This window comes from Benincasa hispida, chromosome 12, assembly GCF_009727055.1.
Source record: "Benincasa hispida cultivar B227 chromosome 12, ASM972705v1, whole genome shotgun sequence".
NCBI classification, from domain to species: domain Eukaryota; kingdom Viridiplantae; phylum Streptophyta; class Magnoliopsida; order Cucurbitales; family Cucurbitaceae; genus Benincasa; species Benincasa hispida.
In genome coordinates this window covers 12419913-12443421 of record NC_052360.1, presented here as the reverse complement: position 1 = coordinate 12443421, position 23509 = coordinate 12419913, and the positions used below count along the sequence as shown (strand labels likewise).

The window sequence follows — 23509 nt, the reverse complement described above, 5'->3', positions numbered from 1 at the left end:
AGGGATTGATATAACCCTCCCACTATGTCAAGACATTTTCAGCCCTTGGGAAGGACGAACTTGACTAACAAATATTTTATCACAACTCTTGTTGATGAATTACCAACAACTCTTGTTGGTGTACTATCAACAACTCTTTTCAATGTTTAAGTAGCTTCAACGGAAGTCATTTCATTCAACACAATTTTATTACGAGGTTTATGATCCCTCATATGATCTTTCTTTAAGAAAGTGACATTTGTGGATACAAACACCTTATTCTCTTCAAGATCATAAAAATAATCACCTCTAGTTTCCTTAGGGTAGCCTACAAAAAAGCATACTTTTGAACAGGGTTCCAACTTCTTTGGGTTGGCCTTTAGCACATCTGCTAGACATTCCCAAATTCTAAATTGTTGCAAACTAGCTTTACGACATTTCCATAATTCCAAATGTGTCTCCAAAATATACAATGCAGTCAATACTTCAGGTCCCCAAAACGAATCTGGTAACTGAGCATAGCTCAACATTGCCCGAACCATGTCTAATAGGGTTCTGTTTCTCTGTTCTAACACATCGTTCTGCTACGATGTACCAGGTGTTGAGAGCTGGGACTTGATTCCATTTTCTACAAAATAGTCCTAGAATTTCAAATCCATATACTCCCCACCTTGATCTGATCAAAGTTTTTTAATCTTTTTACCTAATAGATTCTCAACTTTAGCCTTTTATTCATTAAACTTTTCAAGGGTTTCAAATTTATGTTACATTAGGTAAAGCTACCCATATCTTGAATAATCATCTATAGAATAGATGAAGTATTCAAAACTTTCCCTTATTTTAACATTCATTGAACCACAAAGGTCTGAATGTATAAGCTCTAGAGATTCTTTAGCTCTGTGACTTTTTCCAGTAAAAGGTCTCTTGGTTATCTTGCCCTCCAGACAAGATTCACATACTAGTAAGGTGTCCACTTCTAAATCGTTTAGAAGACCACTCTTTACCAACATCTCAATCTTATTGAGTTTTATGTGACTCAACCTTATATGCCAAAGATAGGTATTATTTTTATGAGAAACTTTTTGTCTTTTTGTTCTAGATGTTGTTGTACTAAACGTTTCAGTATTAAAAAGCATTTCACATGCTAACGAGTTTAGCATGTACAAATTATCTTTAATAAAAGGTTGAGAAAATATCTAAGCCATTCTTGGAAATAACAACATTATTCTGAATAAACTTTAAAGAATAACATTGTTCGACTAAACAAGAAACTAAAATTAAATTCCTTTTAAAATAAGGAACCAAAAAAACGTTGTCCAGCAACAAATAACAGCTCTTAAAAGATTATTTAACACTTCCAATAGCAACAACATGACTTCACCAATACTAACTCGCATCATCATTTCTCCAGCCTATAATTGGTCCTAAGAGTCAATTTCCTGAAAAGAATTACAAATGTGCTTAGTGGCTCTCGAATCAATTATCCAGGTAGAGTTATTGATCTCCACTAAACAATTTTTTAAGACAAGTAAATCATATTTATCTTCTTTTAGCTTTTTTTCCTTAGTCAAAAACTTTGGACAGTTCCTTTTCCAATGTCTAACTTCATTGTAATGGAAACATTTCCCTTTTGCATTCTTGTTTTTAGTTTTCATCCTTTTTCGGAAGATGTAGCTTTATTTTTCTTCTCATTTCTCTTCCATTTCTAACCCTTTTGACTAGAGGATGAAGCTCCAGACTTTGTTCCAGAGGTCGAACCTCCGAACTTATTTTTATTCGTAGTGGCAACGTTTGCCTCTCCATTCTGTCCCTTCTTCGAAAATCGAAAAGTCTATAGTTTATTCAATAGAGTTGTGAGATTGTAAGTAATATTTTTCATAACAACATTACTTCTAAATTGTAAGTAACTCTTAGAAAGAGTCTTTTTGGCTGGACTCATCTATGACAACTCCATTTATTTCTGTAATATTAAAGTAAACCATCATATCAAGAACGTATTACCAAACAAATGTTTCCTCCTTCATTCATGCATTATAAATGTACTTAAGAGTATCTTGCTTGATTTGTTTAAGCGGTTGCCCAAACATATCATGCAATGACTTCATCATCTCATGTGCAGTCTGCATGCTTTCAAACTTCTTGGCCATGACATAAGCTATGCTTGCCAAGATATAGACTCGGGTCTTTTCATTTGCTCTTATCCATTTATCATATGTTTCACGAGTATTTCGTATAGCATTTGGAGTCGGTTTCTGAGGACATTCCTCAGTTAGGAAAAATTTTCATCGTCCATACCCATATTGTGTTGATATCGTTTTCCCATATAGTATAATTATCACTAGTCAATTTATCAATGACGAGAAGAGAGATCAGAGTTAGACATTATTGATGAAAAAAAATATTATTTAATCAATTATTTGCATAACTTTAATCTAATTAAATTTAGCATTAGATTTTATAAACCATATAAATCATGTCTAATGCAGTTATACTTTACTAATTTAGAATAAGTGTCGCTATGGGGTAGGTCAAATGTCCCTACACTAGATTGAGACATTCTCAACCAAACGATATACCAAAATAACTTTTATTCCTATAATGTCTATTTACTATATACTTGGTCAGAACATTGTTAACCTTTTAACAAGTTTTTATAAGTGTAACCTATTATTTTAGATTATGCAGTTTTTGTCACAATAAGTGGCGTCATAGGGTAGGTCAAGTATTGGAACCAAAACTTCTATCTATCCTTTTTAGAAGTTAACCAGAATATTGATCAATGCAAACACCATCTATGGGGGACGCTTCCAGGGTGCCTCGAGACCAAACATGAATCCCACATTGTCAACCAATGATGGAGACCATAGGGCATGTTGATACATGTCCTTCTCCCACTTACTATAGTACTTTCTCTAATCCACCAATAGACCCATGCAAACACCTTCCATAGGGAGGACACTTCTAGGGTGCCACAAGGCCAAACATGAATCTCACGATGTGAATCTTTTCAAAGAACATAGAGACAAGATGTATCATATATATCAATTCTCCCACTAAGTATTTTAGAATAGGGGTTTCATTACTTATACAAACTTAGCCTAAATTAGTTATCCAAGTTTTAATTTTGTTTGCCCAAACATAACTCTTCTGATTGGATATTTGACATAATGTGAAATATCGAAGTTCATTAAACTCTTTAATAAACTAAACACATTATGTTATAATAAAAGTTTGATTAATTCAACTCCCAAGCCAGTTCCCGGGTAAGGGTGTTTCTTGCTATCAGCTTAAATACTTCAATCCTAGATAAATCTTAGATAGAACCTTCCTTAGACAGAGTTCCCTTATAGGCAACCTTTTATTATTTAAATCTTTCAATTTAACAATTTTAAACCATTTAAAAATAAATCAAAAGATCTATATTAATCTAATTCCATTAGATAATTTTTAAAGATAATTTTAAATTTTAAACTATTTAAACAAAAATATCTTTAACATGGCATAAACCTAATCCTATTAGGCAATCATGCAATTTTTTCTAATCTCATTAAAAAATATAAAGATAAACTAAATTCAACTAATTATGTCTTTATCTTTTAGCAAGATCCTAATCCTATTAGGCAACCATACATTTTTCTAATCTCATTAGAAAAAAGGTAAAGATAAACTAAAATTAAATTATTCTATACTTATCTGAACATGCAACCTGTTGGAATGTTTCAGTAAGTAGCGAAAACAACAAGGATCAATAAGCACTCTAATTTATTAATTTTGGCAGTAACTAAAACATGTTCAGCTAACATAAGAGGGTTTGAAGTCATACCTTTGTAGAACTCTTCATCTTAATTCTCAGCTGCAAACTTCTCCAAATCTTATTGTAGACCACCTCAAGATCTTCCCTACGATTCTCTTGGAGCTTTGGATTGAGTTGTTGGACTCAAAATAAACTTGAATGAAGGAAAATTGGAGAAGAGCTCACTGTTACCACCACTTGAAGAACAACTTCTTCAACACGATTTTCCAACAAAATTCTATATTTGCATGTCTCAATTCCACAACAATCTTCTCAATATATTGCAGACTATCATGCAAAAAAGAGCTGCATGAGATGTAGCTCATACTTGGAGTTATTGAGGACAAAGAGAGTGGATTTCATGTGAGCAAGTTGAAGGTTTAATGGAAAAAACATTTTTCTATTTTGTGTTTTTCTAACTCTTTCAATTTTTTTCAATTGATTTCTAAAATTGAAAATATTATTAATTTTGCAAATTAAATTTCATAAATAAAATTTCTTAATAAATAATTATTTAAACAATTTAAATAATTTGAATTAATTTAATATCAAATATTAAATTAATTTTACACAAATCCACATTCATATATTTAAATCATATTTAATATTTATTCTCCTTTTCCGTTTAAATCTTAAAATTTAACGTATAATTATATCCCATATAATTACTTATTCCCTTAATTCTAATTTGAATGTTTCAAATTAATTTATCACACAATTCTAAAACTAATCCATTTATGAGCTAGTAGGGGACCTTGCGGATCTACAAATCATGGGTTCCAACAATCCGAGATTAATTGGCTAAACTCAATACACCGAATTCACCCCATTCGTTAACTAATGGGTCACTCCACTAAATCCCATAGTTGAACTCACAATATATTATGTTCACATGATTTATTATGTCGACCCCTTACAGATTGTTCGTAATAACGATTGGGTCAAATGTCTGTTTTACCTCCAAGATTACATCTTGTTCCTTAAGTTCCTACTAATCCTCTAATAAACAATTGGTTTGTGATCTGCCCAGTGAGAAGGTGGGCCCCTTGTTCAAGACCTAGATTTAGTACTTGAGAGAACACCTTTCTCCTATCTATAAATCGAGTAGGCATGAATTCCATCTTACACCCTATGTCCCCAACTATCTATTCGGTGCTGTTGAGCCAACCCTCATCTATGCAAATCTAAAGATAATCCCGAATAAACAAGAGTTCATAGTTAGCTCAGGATTAAGATCAAGTTACCTAGGTCATCTAAATGAAATCGTCAATCTTATATAGTAAACAACATTATAAAGAAAGAGTGACTTATTTCTTGGTCCAATCTTATGTAAACTCATTGCATAGGATGTCCCCACTCCTCTTATCATAACATGTACGAATTAGGATCACTTCGTTTGTAGCACTTTACAACTCTTTGTAACAATTACAGAGTAGGCCGCATCTCATAGTGTTACAAGAATAAGGCATCCGACCTTATTCATATACTATAGATCATTTTGACTATTTACTCAAACCACTTTTATGTCTCCACATAAAATTCAAGTACTCATGTAATAGTCATGAGTCTTAGTTTATTGGATTTAGACATTTATATATACAATTTTTAAAATCAATAATAAGTTTATTAACTATAGAAAATGTTTATCTTTTTACAAATTGTAAGTTTTAGGACATAAAACCCAACACAACATTACTAAGCTCTTTAATTAATCATACAATATAACAAATATATTTTAATTAAAGAGGAATCCCTGCATGCATCTATTAAATATAGCATTGGTATTTAAAAAATACAAATCTCATCATGCTTTTAATTAAATATAATGCTTATATTTAAATTATGCATGATATTCTTAACCTATGGAAGGATTTTAAACTAAATGGCATACTATATGCAACATTCAAGATTTAATTTAAATTATACATCTCATATATAATAAAATTATAATTTAAATTAAAAATAACAAAGTTGATCGGCATTGGCATTACAAGAAAATCAAATAAAATCTTCAAAAATTTAGATTTTTAGAAAAAGAAACTTAAAAGAAAACGAAAAAAAACACTTCTTGTTGGAATCATCGGAGCGCCATGTCGTTGATATTCCTCAAGACTCTGCTTCGCATCAGATCACCATGACGCACTGGGGGAGCGTTGCGACACTGTCCCTTTTGATCGTCACGGTCACCTCGGAGTTTCGCAGCGCTGTTCACAAAACAACAATGTTTTACTTTGAGTTTTCAATTTCACCTTGTTTTCTGAGTTCTCTTCACAGCAACTCTTTGCCACGAACGACACAGACTTACAGACTCGTTCTACAGGGAAAAAAAAAACTACTCATAAACATTAGATTTTATATTGATCTCATCAATTAAAATTGTAAATCTAAATGTAAAAAGTCTAAACAACCACCACAAACCGCAATTAAAGAAACATACATTTCATGCATTGATTTAAAAGCTACTCATCATTCTTGGTTTTTAACTTAAACAAGAATTAACGATTGGCTCTGATACCAATTGAAGGGAATTGAATCTTGACAGAAGCGTGTGATTGCTTTCTTTGATTTCTTGAAAATATTTAAAAACAAGTAAACAAAAAAAAAAAGGTTAAGAACCATACCATTGCCAATACGTGATCACAACGAAATCACCTCTTGAAACTGATAGTCTCATTCTTAGATTCTTCAAATTTTACAAGGTCTTCCTTGCTATGACTCAGTCAAGGATCTGACTTGTAAGAACCGCTTCTTGAAAGAATAGAGGGAGTAGGGAAGAAGAATTTTCTTAGAACTTTTCTTAAGAAAATTGAGAGAATTTCTAGAGGGAGAGTTTCAGAGTGTGGAGATTATTTTTATAGCGAGTATATATGCTCCCAAGAGCCCTATTTATAGAACTCTACGTGTTACTCTTAATCCTATTGGGATAACCTTTTTGTGGAGATTTTAAATTAAATATTTAATAATATCCAATATTAATAAATATCTACCCAAATAATATCTCATATTAAATGGTTTAAAATATTTAAATCATATTTAAATATTTATCCTCTGCAAAATCTTTAATTTGAATTTCATTCAAATTAAATAATCAATCATTTGAATCCAATTAAAATAAATTAATTAATTCTCCCTCTATTTAATTCAATTAAATAACCTATTTATATGAATCTCATCCAAATAAATAAATAATTCTCCACATTCTAAAGTTACTAATTGAATCTCACTCAAATAAACTATAGAATAAATTATATATTAATCATATTAATACAATTAATATTTTTCCTAAAACATTTGAACATTTCAAATTTTCTTTTAATCATAATTGATCTTTGTTGGTCAGTGGTAAGCTAGTAAGGGGACTCTATGAACCTACAGATTATAAACTTCAATGATCCAATATTAATTAATTAATCTCTTTAATTAAATTAGCCTTCATTCACCAACTACAGGGCAAACCACTATAGACCTACAGTTAAACTCTTATGAATTGTAGGACAAGTTGTGTTCATGGATATAATCAATATAACCAAGTCGATCATTCACGAGTTGTTCATAATTACAACTAGGTCAAAATGCCCATTTCACCCTGTAATTACATATTTTTCTTAAGTCCTACTGATTCCTCTAATGAACAATTTGTTTATGGTCCAACTAATTCTCTCTCAAGCCAATGAGAGGGTGGGATCCCTTTATTCAAGACCCAAAATCAACACTTAAGGGAACTACTCATCTACTTACCTTATATAGGAAGGAGTGAGTTTCATCTTGTGAAGTCATGTTCCTAGCTCCCTGTTTAGTCAAGTCCCAAAATGATAAGTCTATTGATTTGACAACTTGGGTCACTCTCACTCATGCAAATTAAATGACCCACCTCACAGACAAGAGTTCAAAAATCACTTAGGATTAAGATCGAGTTGTACACGATCATCCTATGAAATATTAATCTCATCAATTGACAGATTTATAAAGAGAAATTAAATATTTCACGATCTAGTCTTATACAAACTTTTTGTATAGGATACTCCCACTCACATGTCTCCACATAAATGGTTTAAATCAAACTATTTGTAACTAAAAGCGGATTGTATCAATATTATCATCAGGATACGGCACCCAACCTTATCCATGTACTATAGACTTTTAGGTTATTTCTTGAACATGATCCTCTTGTATGTCAACTACATAAGTGTTCAAGATTTCATACAATAACAGTGGATTTTCTAGTTTATTGAATAATGTTATGCAAAACATAAAATAACATATTATTTTATCGATAAATATTTTATTTACAAAGCTACGAGCTTTAGGGCATAAATCCAAAAAAATCCTACTAATCAACGTCCACCATAGGTTACTATTTCTATACTTAAATGATTCTCTCATTTATTGACGAAACAAGTATTGTTTCACATTCTAGTACAAAATTTGAATATCGTGCAGTTGCCTATGCTACTTCTAAGTTAGTATGGCTTTGTTAGCTTCTTGTTGATATGAGTGTTCCCCAATAGGTTGCTACTATACTTTAGTGCGACAATCATAGTGTCATCCAAATTTCTCATAATGATGTATGTACCAAGTATATTGAAAATGATTGTCACTTTGTTCATCACCATCTCCTAAGCAACAATATCCACTTATAAATCCATCTCCAACCAAAATATGTTAGACCAAAGTCTTTATCATCCTGTCAATTAGCTTCACTCCATTACAAAAAAACTCAAGTTAGTTGTCAATCTACCACCTTGAACATCGTAAATTACATATATTCAAATTATGTATGAGTTGTACATTTTCCTAATTAACACTTTTCTTTCTTATATTTCCTGACTTGTATCATTTGTTTGATGTATTTAATTTCTCGTATTCACTTTTGTAAAAAATACAGATTATTCAATACAAATATTACTAAAATAACAATATACTAATACAATTTAAAAGGGGGTCTTTTAAATATAAAATATATTTAAAAATATTTACATTTTATAGAAAAAAATTTCAAGTCTTTTTTTTTTCTATAAAATGTAAATATTTTTGGAATTTTTTATTTATAAGAATTTCCCCATTTTTTATAATCCAGCTAAACCCTTATTCAGTAATATATTTTATTTCCATTGTTCTAGGTACACCAATCTAAATAGGCTTTTATAAAACCTTTTTATTTAGTACAATAATTATAGGGATAGGTGATCCAACCTCTCATTAAAAAAAAGAAAAAAAAAAAGAGGGGGGAAGCTAAATTCACTCAATACAACATATATCCATTTGGACTCGAGTATCAAACCTATATGTTTATAGAAGATCGAACACTACAGACGGGCAGGTCATCAAAGGAAGCGGGGGCTGCCCGAAGAATGGGATTTCTGTCGAAGAAATTGACGGGCTTTAGATCAAAGCTGGAGGACACAGTCGGCATTACGGGGAAATCTTCTTGGCATGGCACGTGATGAAACCCTAAAGTATACCACACTACTATGTCTGTATTCTCGATCGGACGGTTTCTGTTTCATAACCAATGTTCAATAAAATCACAACCGTTATAAATTTTTTAGTAAGCTATATAGTTATAAAAAAAATAGATATTTGTGAAATTACCTTTTAGACCAGCTCGCTAGTGTGTCATCTCCCCTGCTCTGGTACGTCAAAAGCCCACCGGCCCATTGCTCATTTTTGTTGTATGGAGTCACCCAAATCTGTTTGATAAATTTTATTAATCAAACTATAACTCAAATTGGAATTTCAATTTACAATTTTACTACTGGTTTCCAAGAACATGTTTTTCGCCTTTTCAAAGTTTTGCCAAAAACATGTCTCTCCATTGTATTATTTAGTGTAACAAAACTATCCACTTTTTAATCTAAACTTAGCACCAAAATGAGCCTAACTAATAGCTTCACAAACATAAATCATATTATCAAAGTGTAATCATTTCATTTTTCTTTTAATGCTATGGAAGTTTTCAAAGCATTAAAATTACGCTACTGAAAAATAGATCTTTTATAACTTTATATTGCATTAAAACGTGATGTGAAAAACTGTCAACTTTCAATACTTTCATTTTGACAGCGTTTCAAAAAGGCAATATAAAATTCAGAAATAACTTTTTTTTTTATGCTATTGTAAGTGATATTTATTATAGCAACTCTTGATAAAAAGAAATGAGGTTTAAATCTTCCAATTCCATGTTGAACTTGAATAATATCAATAATAATAAGATTAAAATATCATTTTGATCATTTTATTTTAGAATTTGTTCAATTTTAGTTCATGTATTTTCAAATACCCAATTTTAGTCCTTATACTTCAAATAAATCTTAAATGTAGTCTTTCGAAGTTAATTATTCTCAAATTTGGTTAAATAATAATAATAATTAGGTAAAAAAATAAAATATATGAATATGTTTCCAAAATTTATAGTGAAAATTATGTTAATAGAAAAAAATTTAAAAAAAAAAAAAAAAAAAAAAAAAAAAAAAAAAACTATCCGTAAGATTAAACTTAAAATTTCTTGAAAATATATAGACTAAAATTAAACAAAATCCAAAATCCAAAATATAAGAATCAAAATGATATTTTAACTTGAACGATAAAAATCTAAACAGGGGCACAATAGCCATGGAAAAATTATTTGTAGTTAAAACTTAAAATCATGCATCCATACTTGTAATTAACTCAAAATTAGTGGTGGGAAATGTGTAATTAAGTACCTGGTTATTGGTGAAAGCACTTCTGATTTGTGGTGGATCATGCAAATCAAGCAAACTAGCAGCTGTGGCTGTAGGGACAAGCTTGTACCCCGATGGGTTTCCCAATCTCGACAATTTGCTTGGATTCACCACATGAAATTCCGAGGGATTATAAAGGCTAAGCTTAACTTTCGCATCATCTTCCTTTTTAGCCACTTTTCTATATGGTTTGTAGATGCTCTTCCTTGGTGATTTTAGAGATTTAACTTCTTCTTTAATAAGATCAATGTTTACAAATGAATTATTCACACCATCCACATCCATGTCAAGATAAAATGTAATGTAGTGGTCATGAACCACTCCAATCGCATTTTCTGAAACCAACGGCTCAAACGTTTCATCGTCTTTGACGTGTACAAAGTCTTGCGGGGTGGCTTTTATCATTAGCATGCCTGAAAGCCCAACCTGCATGTGTATTGAAATTATTTTTTAGGATAAGTACAATTGATAACAGTTTTAGAATTAATAATTAAGTGTATAGCACAATTTTTAAAGAATGGCAAATATAGTCAAATCTATCTGTACTTTATCATTGACAATCTCCAAGAGATGAATTTAAACTTTGTTATGCAAATCTTTTACGTGGTGCTATATTTGCTAATACTTTGAGTTGATTGCTATATTTGCAACAATTTCTATTTTTTAATTAGTTATTTATGTTATTTTGGATTTTAATTGAGAGATTGAAAATATATTAACGAGTAGGGTAAGTCTCACCTCCACACGAATTAAGCCATCTGTTTGAAACTCCCAATCAATAATGTAGTCATAATTTCCCACGGTTGATGTCATGCGAGCCACAAGTGTTACTTTTTGTCTTGATTCTCGAGGTGCTTCTCCCTAACAATTTCAAACTTATAAACATTATGATACGATTAATCAAAATATAGAGATTTTTGTTGAGAATATAAGATAGATAATTACTCCTCTCATTGCCAATTAGTTTTGAGATGAAGCCCCATACTCTCTAATATGGTATCAAAGCCTATAAAGCCCAAAAGAGTGATGTCGATCCAATAAGAAGAAATTGTGATCCGATCAAGATTGATGAACCCAAAAGAGGCACCATCTTGAGGGGCATGTTGAGAATATAAGATAGATGGGTTATTACCAATTGGTTTTGAGATAGAGTCTCATACTCTCTAATAATTTTGACTGTTTTATATCACTGTCATCAAAACAAAGTGTAATTAAATGGTTCATAATATGTAGACACGATACAAAAAAAAGCTTCATTTGGTCCTTAGATCATAAAATGTTGTGCTTTATGTTCTTAAGTTTTAAATTTGATATCAATTTAGTTCTTAAGTTTAAAAAAATGTTCCAATTTTATCTTTAAAGTTTGAGTTTTGTTTCTGTTTGGTCTCAAAGTTTCCAATTTTACACTTTAAACCTTGATTTTTTTGCTAAATACTCACTTTATTTTTTAGTATTAATGTCTATTAATTAATCTAAGATAATTATGAAGTGAAAAATTTAAAATTAATTTTTATAATGATGAAAAAATAATAAAACTTAATTAATTATAATTCTTTTAAATTAATTAATAAACATTAACAATAAAAAAAATGAAAATTTAGTGTTTAGTAAAAAATCGAAACTAAAAATATAAATCTTGAAATCTAGTGTCCAAATTAAAATAAAACTCGATAATATTTTAATATTTTATATCGTAAGAGCCTAAATTGAAAAGAAAACCAAAACTTATAGATTGAAAAGGTAACATTTTCTTTTAAAACTTAGTAACTAAATAAAAACTAAACATACCAATATCTCGAATTCCTTAGACTCCATCTTCTATGATCTTTTTAATTAAAACAAATACATAACTCTGGTGTTTTTATGAATCGCAAAGTTGACTTACATTTGGGAGAAGGCTATCAGAATGGCGCCAACTGATATCTCCAGCATATCTCTCAAAAACGCATATTATATTTTCTTGAACATACGGCTTCCCATCTCCATCCACAAACACAGCATCCATATAATACGAGTTCCTTGGACAATCATTCAACGGCACCAGCGGCATCGACAACAATCCTAATCCATACTCTCCAGCATCCATAAATGTCTTGAAATACCAATGTTCATCAAAATCCATGTACGGCACAAAAAGCTCTGATGAAAACCCTTTATACATCACATTTCGGAGCTCCCCTGTTTCTGAATCTCTCACCATAGCCTTTGAAATTACCATTCCTGCTCGTTGGTCTGGCTTTATATGCAATTCCCAGTTAGCCCATTTGACTATATGTCCATTTTCCACTGTAAAGCTTGGACCTTTTGGTTGCTCTATTGATATGGGGTTAATTGGCTTGATTTCTGGTGGCTCTGTTTCGCCATTGTATTGATACTCTGTGTTTTTGCTTCTTGGGATTGGGAGTCCTTTACCAGTGTCTGAGATTTTGATTACCTCTTTTATGTTGAGGTCTACTGTTATTGTGAGTCCTTCAATTGGCCTCATGTAGAAATTTGATGTGCCTTCAAGAGAGTAGAATTGTAATTTCACAATCCTCTTCCCTTCTTCCTCTGCTCCAAACCATCCTGGTGAAGGTGTAAGGAATTTTGCATCCTTCAGTTTCACCCCACGTGCGAGTAAGCTCTTTTGAACCTCACTATTTGCCAATGCTACTTCCATTGCACTTGTTATCTCCTCCATTGTGACCATTGGGTATCCCCTCGTCGGGTTCACCGTGTGTCGAGTGACTCGATGTAGATCGAGATCTATTGAAAGTACATGGACTAGGTCGTGGAGAGTTGCAATCACGGCTGCTCGTCGTGGCGGACGAGGGTTGCCAACCCTCCAGTTCAATACTAATGATTTATCTGGTTCTTCCATTGCTAGAGAGTGAATTGTTGGAAAAGAATTTGAAAATGGCTCATAAATTGATAGGATTTCTCTAACTTTGTTGATTTCTTGGATAGTGAGTGGATCGAGTGGGTGGTGAGGGGCTTTGGACATGAGAATAGTGTGTTTTTCAAAGCTTTGTTTTTCATAATTTAAGTTTTCTGGTGGTAGGTTTCCAAAAATGGGAAAGCAGAAACGAGAGACTACAAGGACAGTGACGATCGAGACGACGAGGAAGCAAAAGTATGAATGTTTGTCCATCGATATCAATTCGCACTCGGCTTCAAGCTTCTATAAATGGATGTCTTATTGGGAGGAATCCATACCGAATTATTATTTACTACAAAAATATGGTAGTTCCCTCTATCAGGAACCTCAAAGTTCTTGGCAACTACCTACAAAATTGAAACTAGCATTGCTTGTAAAAAATTAACTATATGATATAGTAATCAAATGAAAGTAAACATCAAATTAGAAGTCACACGAAATGAAAGATAATAAAGATGAAATAGACATGAGAATTACATTAAAGAATTTACAGCAAAATAGCAAGAGACAAAAATTACTGTCTTCTACAGTGAAAGACCATGGTGGACAAAATACTTGTCTTTCAATGTATGAGATGGTTGCAAGGCAACTCAAAATAATAGAAGAAAACAAAAGATTTCATTTGTGAAGACCAACACTGAAATACACTTCCATTCATCTATGAATAACCCCAATTATTTCTACTGGTACAAGGTCTTTTAGATGAACGAACCTGACCTAAGATTTGTAATGTAGAGATAGAGATATGTTTTTGTTATGTGAATTTTACTCATAACTTGAAACAAAACTTATCAAAAGTAGGACAAATAAAGATTTCACGGAACATCAACTGCGCTTGTACAAACTAAAACCAAAACGAACCACCCAGAAAGTCAAAAGTTCCAGCAAAATAGAACTAGGCAAGAAAAAATCAGACCAAAAAAGGGAGGAAAATGGAACTTAATTAAAATACTGAGAGAAGGGTTAAGGGCAATCAGCAAAGGTAAGTAGGAAGAAGAAGAAGCAAGTAGAAATTAATTTAATGAAGCATGAGAGGGACAAACAAACCTTAGCCCAGCGGCTAATTTGTGAGGGCTTTGGGCGTCGAATTGGCTTGTTGGTGGGCACTCGAGGTTGATGATTTTGGGTGTTCAGTCGTTTTGGTTGCCCGAGTTGGCGAATCTGTGAAGAGGTGAAGGAAAGAGAAAAAAGTAGGGATCTTGGGAAGTGGAGAAGAGAGCGTATAAAAGGGAGGGAAAAGGGTGCATATATCAACTATCCGTAGCTCATAACTATGCATCAGAAATTTATAATTTGAGCAATAAAGTTGTGTCCCCAAATTTTTGTACCTCTTTGTTAATTTATTGATAATAATATTAGATCTACTTTACTCAATTAGTGATTTGATTTGGTATGAGTATGAAGTCTTGTATTCAAATTCTCACAATATTATTTTATCCTTAATTAATATTGATTTCTACTCATTGAATGTAACAGTATTGACATAATATTCAATGCACCTTTATCAATTATAATTTTCTAAAAAAATTAAGAAAAATTTACCATGTTGTAGTTTATTATTGGATAATTTGCTCACTAGGAAACCAAAAAGTTTAAAGGTGAGCAAAGTCTGCAAAATCTTAGGAGTAACTAGTTATTGAGTCATTAAATAATTTTTTTGGGGGGAAATACTTCTTTAGTTTCTAAATTTTGAAGAATAGATGTATTTGATTTTTGATGTTTTAAATTAATCATTTTAGTATCTAAGTTTTTAAGCATAGGTTTAAAAGTCCTAATAAAAAAATTGACTAGATAGATTGATGTCGCAACATGGCAAAAAAATTATACATTTTTTATTTTTTCCCTCATTTCTCTTCTCTCTCTCTTGTTCCCTCCTCTTTCTCTGCTCCTAAATCCCCGAGATAAACTACAACAAAAATCCAAATTATATTGAAAAAAAAAATCTAAATTAGTTAAATAGAAATGTTGTTGTTCTCCCTTCTCATTCTCCATAGTTCTGAACCTGGTTAATCAATTATATTTTTGTTTTTTATTCTCAGAATAGAAGAAAATGGTAATGGGTTTCTTCGTATTTTCTTCAATTTTGCAATTAATCAAATCACAATATCATCCATGGACTCCGAATCGGCAGATGGAAATGGCGGCAACCATGGCGCAGCGATGGTGAGAATGTGGAGGAAGATGGGGGAAAAGACATAGGGAGAGGTTGAGTAAGATGAAATTGGAAGCGGCGCAAAAGGATGCAGTCTTGTGAGTGTGGTAGTGGATCGACTCTTTGAGCTTGACGCCCATGGGATTGGAGTTTTGGAGACCCATCGTCTTTCTTTCTGAGTTTGATGGTTTTCACAACTTGATGGGTTTTTGTTTTTGTGATTGTCGGGAAAAAACTTGGTAATGGATGCAGAACAAAGAGAACACTTGGTGTCCTTACCTTCGAAATGTTTTGGTCATTTTTATAAAGTTCAAAGATTAAAATAAACCAAAACTTGAAAGTACAATAAAGGAATAGAGATCAAAATGGACAAAAATTGAAAATATAGGGACCAAAATTTAAAAGTAAACAAAATGAACCAAAGTCAAAAAAATGCGAGAACCAAATAGTATTTAATTCTTTTAAATAGTTGGAATATTTTGGAGCTTCTTGGACCGAAAGAGTAAATTGTTAACTCTACTCTTTGTTTGACCGAAGAAATTATCCTCAGTAGTTGGTCCCACGACTAAAAAATTTTCAAAAAATACTTGAGTTTTGGCATGAGGCTGTTTAGGTATACCAAAAGTAAAACTATGAGGGTTTATGTCTAAAGTGGACAATATCGACTTGGTAGTCTCGGCCTCATTGGAAAATAAGAGATGATCATTGTTGGTTTATAAGAGGGACAACTATCTCCATTGGCATGAGGCCATTTGGGAAGGTTGTTGTCCCTATCAATAGTCATTAAAATATATACATTACCTAAATAATGAAGTATCATTTATCTAAGAAAATTAGGAACATTTTTTTAATTACTTAACGATATCAATTTCTACGTCAGCTATTCAACACTAATTAGAAATACTAAAAACATATTAAGAAAAAAAAAATTAGATCAACTGACGTCAGTATATGTTAAGAACCAAGAGATCTATGATTTAAATTCTCCCACTCCCTTTGTATTAAAAAATACTAAAATCATAGAACACGAACTCATTGTTCAATTATTTTCTTTTTTAAAATTTTTGTTTTTAAAGCTGTTTTTAGACTTTGTAGTACATAGAAAATTTTGTAGATAATAATTTTATGTTTTCAAATTTTAAATAAAAAGGTTTTTAAAGTAGAATTGCACTAAGAAGATGTATAGTATAACATGTTGTAAATTATATAATATTCTAAAATAAAAATGATATAAAACTTATACCGTAAAACATACTCATAATTAATTCAAACAATAATTGAGGTTCAATTAAAATTTAATAAGTAAGTCAAGTTATTTTTATTATTTATAAATATAGTACTGAACATAATTTAAACCATTTTTAAGTTGATGTTGGATTTTCTATCTCTACTATCAAATCAAATACATATTAAAAACACCGATATCATAGAACTTAACTATGTTTTTTCAAAGAATTTATTGTTTTCGATTGTTTGTGTCCAACATGTCCATAAAATTTACAAAACATATTATAATCTTCAAATTATTAATTTTGTGTCTTAGAAATCTTTCAAATAAAAAAAAGTGTAACATATCTAATAGACATTTTATATACAAAACTGGTAGTTTTTATTGTATATTGGATCTAAATGAATGGTTAGAGTGACTTCTTAGATATTTTTAAAATCTTCAAGCATTCGTGAGACTATTTTTAAAGTGAGCAGATATCTATTACAATCATATTTGAAAGTTTGAGTATCAAATTTGTAATTTCTCAAATTATTTAATTAAACCTCCATTTGAATCCAATTATAGTTTTGAAGAGTAGATTCTTAATAAAAGCAACAATTTATAGATATTTAGATATTAATAAACGCCTGAAATTAATTAATGATAATTGATAAATAACAAGTAGATAGATATTAATTGATTTTGTATGGTGTTTTCTTATTTATTTATTTTTTTTAATTGATTTAGTTATATTTTAGTTTGAGAACCAACTTTATTAATTAAATTCACTAAGTTGGCTATCAATGATAGATTTTTATAAGTGGCTATTAACTATGAAAATAATCAAAGATTAAGCTATCAGTGATAGAAAATATTACTAGCTATTACTGATAGACTTTCATTTGCTATTTATATTTATTATTTGTTATAATAATCAAACTTGATGATTGACTTGTTGGTGTTAAGTTACTTATGAATTAAGTACTTTCAAGTCTTGGGTATAAAACTCAACCTCATAATTTTTGGAAAAAAAAGGGGAAGAAGAAAAAAATCAAATAAAGGAAAGAAAAATTTTAAAAATAAGAGAAAGAGAAGAAGCAAAAATTGAAGAAAAGAAAGAAAATTAAATAGAAAAAAAAAAAAGGAAAGAAGCAAAAATCGGAGAAATGAAAGAAAAAGTAAAAAAGTAAAAAAAGAAGAAGCAGAAAATCGAAGAAAGAAAATAAAATAAAACAAAAAAAAGCAAAAAAAGCAAAAATCGAAGAAGGAAATGAAAGGAAATAAAAAAAATAAACAAAATAAACAAAAATCGTATGGGAAAGTTTTATAAGTGTCAGGTATATCTTTTACTCAACATTGAAAAAACGTCACGTAATTCAATTGCTACCTAAATCATTAAAAAAAAAATTAAATTAATTCACATATATGGAAATTTAAGATCAAGACTAATACCATTATTGGTTTGAAATTATATTTAATTTAAGTTCGAAAGAAAAGATATAAATAATTGATATTTTCCCTAAATAAAAAAAATCAAAAGGCTATAAGTTTCCCAACACTCATTATGAGTGATTGACTAGTTAAGCTAGTATGTGGTGGTTATGAAAGCATTGGAAGAATATTTTCTTTTCCTTCTTCTAATAATTATATATCTTTTTGAGAGAGATATTTGTCCTCATGTGTGGTATTGTGGTGATGTAAGATTTCCTTTCTGATTGAAATGGAATTTTCTATATGATGTGTGGTAAGGAAAGGGACATTGTTCATTTAGAAGGGGTCACCAATATTGAAATAATGTGGATGATGACGTTTTCAATTAATTTCCATTATTAACCTTCCTCCATTATCTTAATTTGTATTTTTTTTTTTTTCATTTTTACAACTAAATAATTATTTGGTTTTGATTTTTGTTTTTGAAATTCTGCTGGTTAATTTTTTCAATTTTTTTGTTACATAAACATTTAAATTTATAGCTATTTTTTCTTTAAGAAAAAAACAAGTTCTAAAACTTCATTTCAAAACATGGCTTAAAATAGACTAAAGTATATAATACAAAAATAAAGACATTCACATTGAAAAATTGGAAAAAAAAATAAAAAGAATACTCGCGTAATTCTAAAAATAAATTATTTATAAATACTGAATCAATCAAAGCTTTCAAAACTATGAAGTTGGTTTATAAAAACTTTTTTTTAAAAAAAAAAAAAAAACTCAAATTTTCAGAACTTTACTCGTTCCACACCAGAACTCTCGTAAGTGAGAGTTATGTTAGTGAGAAAATTAATATAGAGCATTTACTCCTGACATAATGAGAGGAAAGTCCCAAATACTTCCCCAAATTAATTATTTGCTTCACCAACCTAGAGCTCAATAAAAATAAAATTCTACGTATCATAGACATGTGTTCCTCTTTACAATAATTATAAATTTACCATTTTTTTTTTGTTGACAACATGTGGGATGAGGAAATTGTATCTTATATTTCGATGTTGATAATACAAATACTATAAGTCTATTTGGATTGACTTGAAAAAAAAAAGGTGTTTTTCAAAAAACTCATTTTTATTTAAACAGTTTTTATAAAAATTGTTGAAAATACACTTCAAAAGTTATTTTAAGTGGTTGCCAAATATTCTAATTTTTTTAAAATGATTTATCTTTTAAATTAAATACTTAAAAATGCATTCCAAACACATCCTATATTAGTTGAGTAATGTTCATTTTAACATAACTTTATGCTAATTATTCACTTGACCAGAATATTCGCACTTGTCTTAAGAATCCTTTTAATAGTAAAATAATCTTTCCTTGTAAGCTCTAACAAAATTCAGGCTATTATCAAGTCAACATTAATTAGAAGACTATATATATATTAGAGGTGTTTAAAAAATCTAATGACCCGAAAAAAATCGATCAATCCAATCCAATCCATGCGATTTGGGTTGGGTTCAAATAAATGAAAATTTTATGGGTTGGGTTGTCATGGGTTCACCTAATATAACCCAAACCAACCTGAACCAACCCAAATTTATTATGAATTTTAAAATATATTTTTTTTTTATTATTTATATCACAATTATTTATGCATATATTGATTTTAATTTATTTAGTTCCAATATTTTTAAAATAATTTATTCTTCAACAGAAGTAGTTTCTTTGCACTTTAGAAAGAAAATTTTCACTACATAAATTGAAATTGAGTAGTTAATTTTAATCTAATATATGAAAACAATTAAATTAGATTTTTATATATTTATGTTTGGTTTCTTTTTAGAACAAAATTTTAAATAAAGGACTCGATTAACCCAAACCAACCCAACCCAAATATTTCAAGGTTGGGTTGGGTTGGGTTCATTTATTAATAAGGGTTATTTGTGTTGAAGAAATTTACAACCCGAATAATTGGGTTGGGTATAAAAAGTCTTTCAACCCTTAACCCAACCCAATCTAACCCATGAACACCCTTAATATATATATTTTGTAATTTGAAGTTCCCAAAATTATGAGCAACTAAGGATCCATTTCTAAGAAAAATCAGAAGGCTTTACAATATTTATAAGATATATAAGCTATTTCTCTTATTGTAAATTAGTTTTGGGTTCGATCCTCATATTATTTGATATGGTGTCATAATTTATTAAGCCCAAATAAGCATTTTGTCCAAAAACAAACATTGAAACATGATTCGAGAGTGGTGAACCAGAAAAATAACATCTTCAGGAATATGTTGAGGATCTCACATTGAAAAAATCAAGCGATATTATAATGTTTATAAGATATATGAGTCACCCATCTTATTGTTAATTGATTTTAAGATGAAATATCACATTGTCTTGTCTAATATCAACATCTCATTATGCAATAGAAAAACATTTAGCACAAATAATAAATAGATATGGGATAGAAGGATTTCCTTATCAAAATCTACCAAACATTTCAGGCACTGAAATTTTAAATTGATATAGTTATTAGTTTAATATTTTATATATTTTATACAGATATAAATTGATATTGAAACACTTGAAAAATCCAAGGGTTATAAGTTTCCTACCATTCGTTATATGTGAATGACGACTAGCTAAAAGCTAGTATGTGGTGATGAAGAGTATTTTCTTTTCTTTTTTCTAATAATTTTATATCTTTTTCAAAGACATTTTTCCTCGAGTGTGGTGGTCATAATGTGAAATTTCCATTTTGAGCTAATGGAATTCATATGAAGGTGACAAAGAAAGAAAGTGTACTGAAGAAAATAAAAGTAAAGAAATAGACGTTACCGATTCAAAAGGGATCTAACCAATATTATTGAACTAAAGTGGATGAGGATATTTCAAATAATTTCCATTATTATATTCCTTCCTTATCTTAATTTGTATTTGTTTTTTTTTTTCAAAATTTTTACATAAAATTTTATCTTTCATTGAAAAGATTTAAACTTTTTGCTAAATTTCAAAATAATAATGATAATAATATTGTTTTCATTTTAAAATTTGATTTGAATTTTAAAAACATATCTAGAAAGTAGCAACACAGAAGAAACTAATAGGTAAGTAGGTTTTATAAGTTTAATTGTTAAAATCCAACAATAAAAAACCTAAAAATTATTAAAATGAACCTTAATTATAATTGAATCATTAGTAATAGACTTGTGATTATTTTTTCTTTTAGTTTAATAATTTCAAGTGGTGAAATTTTGGAAGATGGTTGTAAGTACTTGTCTCACACAATGTTCTGATACATTCACAGACAACAACAATACACCAAGTTTGTTAACCTAGTTCGATGATAAACCACCTACGTCTGAGGGGCAGTATGGCCGAGAAAGATAATTCACTAATGTAAGAAAGTCATGTGATTACAACAATGTACTTATCTGTAAGATAACAATGTTACAGTGACCCCCATTCAACCCAACTCTGTTGAACACCTAGGCTCCCCCTAGATTTGAGACTCCCTCTCTTGAACTTAGGCTCCCTCTAAGTATATGAACATTAGTGATGAAACACTTAGGCTCCCCCTAAGTGAATGAGACTTCCTCTCATGCAATAATATCTTTCCTTCTATTTGTGAACTCCCTTCACAAGAAAACTTAGGCCCCCCCTAAGTCTTGAGAAATCTCTAAGTCTTGAGAAATCTTTCTCAATGATCAGAGTCTTAGATTATCATACCCCGCTCCAGATTACCCTCTTAACATAGATGGAGTAGTGACTACAGTAGTTACCAACCCTCTTGCTGGCACTTAATGCCTATCTAACCTGTTAAATTTGCTCAAACCCTAAATATGTACATTTCTTTATTATACTAAACTAATTAACTCAGAAGTTAACACATTTACATTACAGGGTTTCATAGCACTGTTTTACATGAATATTACAACTTAATGAGTCTCATCTAGAATACTAGTCCATATCTGACAGATACATGTGTACTAACTAATACAGGTCTTCAATTAAGCTTCCTTCAACCTGACTCTTTGAGTGGCAGAGTAGCAACAGAGAAGTCTTTTGGGAACTGACCGCTTCTTGAAAGGAAAACATTTGAAAACATGAGCTAGAAGCCCAGTGAGTGGCTAGCATTTAAAGCATAACGTTCATACATAAATTTGACATTAAAACTGAAAACTTTAACTGAAAATATAAACTTGGCAACTATTATTCATGTCATCATCAACATCATATAGCACTATTTTATGCTTTGCTGGACTATGCCTTAGTCTATCAGTCTAGAGTGGCCCTCTTGCTCACTCTTTATCATCCTTTACTGCATTACTACCTAACTAGGAAGGAACCTTTTTGTTCTCTTCCTAAAAACATAATTTGCAACCTTAGCTGAGAGAGAACCTTTACTCAATTCCTCCACGTCAATCTATAGTTAGTGTGGAGTGATCTCTACACTACCAATAACAATTTTTCTTACATTCATCTGATTCTAGTTTAAGTACCGTCATACCTTACGTATTATTGCTCAGATACCTTCTCCGTGTACTTCAGTATCGAGCTGCTCGGATACCTTCTACATGTCTTTTAGTATCGAGCTATTCAAATTCTAGGACAAAGCTTCAGTACCTTCTCATCTAGTCCTTCAGTACTGAGCTATTCAACCCTACGACTAAGCTTAAGTACCTTATCATCTAGTCCTTCAGTACCGAGCTATTCAAATCTAAGACTGAACGTCAGTACCTTCTAATCTAGTCCTTCAGTACTGAGCTACTCACATTGAACTTGCTTGTTCTTATCTCTTAATGACTTAGTTGCCCAAAAGCTTTCTACACTAATGCATCCAAATGGCACCGATCTCACTTAATTTGCTCAAGTCGTTTGCGAAAACCTAGCTTCTAAAGTTCCTCTTCTTTTTATACTTCTTGTTGCCTCCCCTGTTCAACGGTCAAACCGCCACCTTATTCAGCACTTAGTGCTTCTGGCCCAATTCCAATTAGAGAGTTTCTTTAGTTAATTTATTTTTCCTTCCCTTCCTTCATAACCCACATTAGGCCTTCGCCTCATAATATAAATTTAGCGTGCATCGAGTTTCAATGCATTGCGTACATCACATACTCCATCGTCTAACGCTCAGAACCTATCGTCTAGTGCCCAATGTCTATCGTCTAGCACCCAACGTCCATCGTCTAGTGCCTAATGTCTATCGTCTAGCACCCAACGTCCATCGTCTAGGTGCCAAATCTCTATCGTCTAGGACCCAAAATCCATCGTCTAGTGCCCAACGTCTATCGTCTAGTGCC

The 23509-nt window shown here is 30.8% G+C and overlaps 1 protein-coding gene across 3 annotated transcripts; it reads right to left on the bottom strand.

Annotated features, from left to right (window-relative positions):
* Positions 1 to 8857: 8857 nt before the first annotated feature.
* Positions 8858 to 14768, bottom strand: LOC120067030 (primary amine oxidase-like). Of its 3 annotated transcripts, XM_039018401.1 has the most exons (6): positions 14459 to 14768; positions 12380 to 13758; positions 11233 to 11355; positions 10477 to 10920; positions 9365 to 9462; positions 8858 to 9270 (listed from the first exon to the last, which is right to left on the bottom strand). In XM_039018401.1, the coding sequence occupies exons 2-6, from the start codon at positions 13622 to 13624 to the stop codon at positions 9054 to 9056; spliced, it is 2127 nt and encodes a 708-aa protein (XP_038874329.1). In that variant the 5' UTR covers positions 13625 to 13758; positions 14459 to 14768; the 3' UTR covers positions 8858 to 9053. The 3 variants fall into 3 exon arrangements, with proteins under 3 accessions (XP_038874329.1, XP_038874330.1, XP_038874331.1); XM_039018402.1 differs by lacking the exon at positions 14459 to 14768 and having other exon boundaries at positions 12380 to 13772; XM_039018403.1 differs by lacking the exons at positions 12380 to 13758; positions 14459 to 14768 and adding an exon at positions 11440 to 11506.
* Between the last annotated feature and the right edge of the window lie 8741 nt (positions 14769 to 23509).

Excerpts from the sequence above, each read along its gene's own strand:
- LOC120067030 (XM_039018401.1), bottom strand. The coding sequence starts at position 13,624 with ATGGACAAACATTCATACTTTTGCTTCCTCGTCGTCTCGATCGTCACT. Across the intron at positions 10,921-11,232 it reads ATGGCTTAATTCGTGTGGAG|GTTGGGCTTTCAGGCATGCT; the intron begins GTGAGACTTACC and ends ATACACATGCAG. Across the intron at positions 9,271-9,364 it reads CTAGCGAGCTGGTCTAAAAG|AAACCGTCCGATCGAGAATA; the intron begins GTAATTTCACAA and ends GTTATGAAACAG.